General features: G+C 53.9%; 1 protein-coding gene across 1 annotated transcript in view; it reads right to left on the bottom strand.

The window, feature by feature from the left end:
* USH2A (usherin) overlaps window positions 1–5,069 on the bottom strand; it is a 530,092-nt gene that overhangs the window by 22,027 nt on the left and 502,996 nt on the right. Inside the window, exons 71-72 of the mRNA XM_037069500.1 lie at window positions 2,523–2,744; window positions 894–1,003 (exon numbers count right to left, since the gene is read on the bottom strand). Of these exons, the coding sequence (XP_036925395.1) occupies window positions 914–1,003; window positions 2,523–2,744 (312 nt within the window). The 3' untranslated portion in view covers window positions 894–913. The remainder of the gene's footprint in view (window positions 1–893; window positions 1,004–2,522; window positions 2,745–5,069) is intronic.

The following is a 5,069-nucleotide window of genomic DNA, read 5'->3' as shown; positions in this document are numbered from 1 at the left end:
ACCAGTGGTTTCATAGCCATTCTCTTGTATTTATATATTCATTAAGTCAAATAAAAATGATTAAGACTATGTGTTTTCTGTTGTTTTCGGAACAGTTACTAGTTGAAGCACACCCACAAGAGTTTGTTCACCTCCCCCCAGTGAAAGCAGGAAGGGGAGGGGGGAATTCACACGTATGCACGCTCACTCACCTGGTCCGTGGGGTGTGGGGAGAACAGCGGGAAAGCACACATTCAGTGTTACCAAGAGTTATGATTTTCTGTTGTATCTTTCTTTACGTAAAAGTTGGGTGGGCAAGTAAGAAAATTAAAGCGAAACATCAAGTACTTACCCAGCCTTTTCCCAGAGTCCTCAGCTGTTAGAAAGACATTTATTTGTAACTATGTGATGCGCTAACAAAAGGTGGGGCGAGTAGCTGGAAACGTCGTAACTAAGTGAACTCTGCCTAGGGTGCAGCGGCAGCGCAGAGTTGCTCCTCTCTCTATGACTCAGCTTGCCCTGTGGCTGGGATTGTTCCTTATGGGGCCCTGCTGACCTCACGGACAAAGGAGGTGGACGGAATCGGCAGTGACGGGCCCTGAATCAGTGCGACTTAAAGTTATTCCCTTCTACAACTCGGGCCTGCTGGAAAGTGCAGGTTATTCATGGAACCCCTGGCCTCGCTGCCAGACAGAGCCGGGTGAAAAGTAACCTGTGGTTTAACTTCCACCAAAAATATTTTCGTAGGGATGAGACTTTTCATTCAGAAAACCAGAAAAACATTTCTTAGACCTCTACTGGGGAGGAGCAAGGTCAAACACAGTTCTCTGTTCGTTAAAGGATGACAGAATAACAAGCAGTAGCTTTGAGCTTTCATGCTGCGTTAGGTCAGCCCGCCTCCCGGTCTCACTCACGTTTTGGTGGTTTCAGTGAGCTACAGGTGGGTGTCGGTGAATGTGGTGTGCTCCTTCGTCACTGAGCTGAAGCCCTTGATGGCGTTCATCAGGTCCTCTTCATCCACGTACTGAAACCACCAGGCGGCTGGGTCAGGACAGTGCCAGTTTCTCCAAGGCCCTGGCCCCAGCTCACCCCTGGACAGGGTGGTCGGAGGCCCCCTGCCTGAAATTCCCCCGCAGGGAAAGGACCACCTCACACGCACGCCTGCACTGCAGACGCGTCCAGAACACACGCCCTCTGAGGCCTGCAATCTGCCATACCTGCATCCTTCTGGTTGCAGAAGCTTCGGCTTTCTGGTTTGCAAAAGGTAGACTGTATACATTTAAGATTTAGTTCAGAAGGCACGTGGAAGAACCAGAATGCGGGCTCTCTGCTCCATTGCTCTCCCCTCGCACTGCATTTGTGTTCATCCACCGGGTTTAGTGACACTAATTATTGGGCACAATTTACCAAGTATTGGCCCTTCGGGAACAGGCAGGCGTTGCTGTGCACGCTGCCTCTCGGGTGCCATCACAAGCAGGCACGCATGGCTTGCAGTGTCACGATGGAAACCGGACGTTGCTACGGTCCCAGCTCCACCAAACTGACCAGCCTGTGTCCTTGGGTGAGGACACACAGCTAAGCCCCCGGTGTGAAACTGCCGTTTGGCGTTTCATCCAGTGTGCTCAGCCCGCCACTCCCTGTGTGGACTAGTGAGTGACTCCTGCTGTTTAGAAACTTCAGCTCGGGGATGGAATCTCGGGATTCAGTGGTCCCAGTAACATTGAGGAGGCCCGGGACTTAGAAAGGCATACCATCCCTCTGAACGAGGCGGGTGGACTGTGTATTTTATTTTTTCGTTGTGCGTGGAGCTGGAAACGTTACGACTTTCTCTTAGTTAAGAAGGGCTTTAGGGAAGTCAGCAACTTTTCAGCGAAGGAAAAGTTAGGGCTTGGAGAGAGAGAAAGAGAGGGTCCAGAAGCAGGAGGTTGGAAGAAAGAGGTGAATAACGCTGCCTCCGAGGAGGAGAGGGGCTAAGTCTTTGGCGGGCTCTCAATTTAAACTGCCCCGAAGGGACATCTCTCCAGCAGGAGCTTAGGTCGTCAGCCCAGTGAAGAAGTTTGCTGGGTGGTGAAACCGGGAATGTACTCATTGCAGTCACTAGGGGCTCACAGCAAATAACAGAGGACGATGAGGTTCCCTCTCAGTTATTTGTGCCCACCAGAATGAACCTGAGAAAGATGGAGTCCATCCACAGGAGCACCCTCGTGGCTTCCCGAGTGACTAGGAAAGGAGCCCCTGAGCCCATTAGGAGACTCCTTTTCTCTAACCACAGGCCAGAAGGAAAAAGAGGGCACTGTGCTTTTTTTTTTTCCTCCTCAGTAAAACACGTGCTTGTCCTCTGTACCTTGTTTTAGGCCAGTTATGTTTCCAGTCCTCTTCGGCCCAAGGATGCCCCTTCACGGACTCATGAGTTTAGTCTCTGAGCTCTCCTGTGCTCACAACAACCCCTGGGGGTGTGTAGCGCAGGCTCGGGGCGGCGGGGGGGGGGGGGGGGGGAAAAAANGGCGGGGGGGGGGGGGGGGGGGGGGAAGAAATCCACTCACCAGTCCGCGGTCGTGGCTCATGATGGCTTCCCACAGCGAGTCATCCACCAAGACTTTCTTGTCTTGAATGTCCATGAGCTGGCTGACACTGCGGTGCAGAGAGCTGTGGGAATAGGCGTGGCTGAGTTGGCTCTGACTCGGGATTCGAAGGACAGAAATGCTCCGGTTGCTCCGGACGCTCACGCGCGCCCCAGCCCGCGGGATCTTGGTATCGGCCATCCCCTGCAAGAGAAAGTTGCTGCTGGTGATTAGGGGCTAAAGAAAAGGGGGATTGAAACAGAAGAGCGTGTCACACCTTGTCAACGAAGGGAACGCCGTGCGCACTGCCTCCTACAGCACTCTATGGGTCAGCCTGCTGGTGTTCTGAGCACCTGGAGAGCGCAGGTACTAACCTCAGACGCTCCCGGTTCACAGGGCTGGCGGCACCGCAATGGTGGGCTGCCAGAAGACCCCCTCCTGACACAGAGCCCCTCTCAAGAACACTGCTCGCCCAGCCTGGCCAGTTAGCTGTGTTCTCTCCCCTGGTTCCCACTGAGCAGCAGGTCTGACACTTGAACACTCTCTCCTTTTTCTCTCATTCCACATCGGTCCCCTTGTTTTAGGATCCAGCCTCCAAAATAAGTCAGGTCTAACATCAGGAACACAGAGGCACTCTGATTAGGACCTGGGATGACAAGTCGAGCTGCTGCAGGACATCAGAGTGCCCTGCCGTAGCCGGTGCAATTGACAAGGCGTCCCTGCTTCACACTGCGCAAGCCACACACCATGCAGAAGGCCATGCATTCACGCAGCATGCAGAGCCACCTCGAAGTGCATGGTGTAGCTTTTCAGGGTGACATTGCTGGACACGTCGGACACGTCAGCCACAGAGTCAAACTGAGGACAAATGGGGCGACATGGGTCAGTGTACAAACATTCTGCAGTTCGCATTTCCCCAACGATGGCATCACATCCTCACCCTTCAGCACCATCCTGAGATGCACAGGTACGTACGTGGTGCACCAACCACGGCCCACGGGGCTCAGAGTGAGTGCTGCCCTCACCTGTCCCCAACCTGCCTGCCATCTGGGCGGGACAGCGCCATCCAGGGCTCACCCACTGCTGGGTGCTATGTCGGAAACACAGGAGGGGCCTGGGAGGCCGCTGAAGCTGCCAGTCACTCATTTCCATTTTTTCAGGTGTTTGAAACAAGCAGTTTGACCAGACACATCTGTGCCTAACTTTGCTGCTGTTGTGATATGGTGACAAGCAATACATTCAGTCTTTGTCCCCATTTCTGGCATAAAGCTTCTAAAACCCTTGGAATTTCCCAAGTGATGAGAGCCACAAAGCTGGCTTTTGTTATGTTAATTTGGTGGCTTTTGGGCCTCACCTAAGGAGGGGCTGGTGGCCAGTAGGACCCACCACAAGAGGAGAGAGTTGGGACTTCCAGCCCCTCCCCCCTGACCTGGCTGCAGGCTGAGTCAGTCGCCAACAGCCAATGACTTCATCAACCGGCCCTGCAATGAACCCTCTATAAAACCCGGGGAGCACAGGTTTGGAGAGCTGGGTCCACAAGCACCTGAAGGTCCAGGGAGAGAGGCATACCTGGGAAGGTGTGGGAGCTTCATGCCCTTCCCCCAGACCCTGTCCTGTGCATCTCCCCCAGCTGGCTGTTCTGCAGTTACATCCTTGTATAAGAAACCAGTGATCTGGTGTTTCTCTGAGACGGGTGAGCTGCCCCCAGCAAATTAATTGCACGCAGGGAGGGAGGAGGTCATTGGAATCTCCAATCAGAAGCTCAGGTGACAACCTGGACTTGTGATTGGCATCCCATGTTGGGTGAGGGGGACGGCCTTGCAGGACTGAGCCCTTTACCTGAGGGATCTGTCAGAATTAAGTTTAATTGTAGGACAGTCGGTGTCAGGGAATTGCTTGCTGGGAAAAACTGCACACGTGGGGACCGGGGGTCACAGTTAGTCGCCAGGTGCTCACATGGAACCTCGGTGCCCACTGGGGAAAAAGCGGCCCTCAGGCAGGTGCCACCCTTTGGGCACACAGCTTGGGGAGCAATCTGGTGCTGGGGAGGGGGAGGGTTAGAAATGACAAACTGTCTTCCCACAGAGGGGTGCACCCCATGCCTAAATGCATCTTCCAAGTCGGTCACCTTTAACCTCCCTGTCGACTGCTCTGTGCAACGATCCCCCGGATTCACCCTTTGGGAGACTCTTGCCCTCATACCTTGGCCTGACCTCTTGTCTTGGGCGTCCACGCTGGGCACCTGGGGCCAGGGGATGAACCAGACACTGCTAGGTCGTCAGTCCCTCCCTGTCTCCTCCTGTCATTACTAATCCCCCCAAAGGGGCTGCAGAGCTGCGTAACCTGTAAGTTCCCCGGGGGAATTCAGTCCCCTGCTGCGCAATATAGAGCAGAAATACTCCTGCTGGGGTGCACACTGGCATCACTTTTTGGAGTTAAAATGAGGATGCGAATCCCCAAGTTCCTCCCCAGATGGGTGAAATCAGAACTTCTGGGATAAGACCGAGGCCATGCTATTTTTCCAAGCTG

The sequence above is a fragment of the Sturnira hondurensis genome, unplaced genomic scaffold, assembly GCF_014824575.4.
Source record: "Sturnira hondurensis isolate 20B ecotype Veracruz unplaced genomic scaffold, ASM1482457v3 Scaffold0018525, whole genome shotgun sequence".
NCBI classification, from domain to species: domain Eukaryota; kingdom Metazoa; phylum Chordata; class Mammalia; order Chiroptera; family Phyllostomidae; genus Sturnira; species Sturnira hondurensis.
Note: the sequence above shows the minus strand (reverse complement) of the source record. Positions and strands in the feature narration are given on the sequence as shown.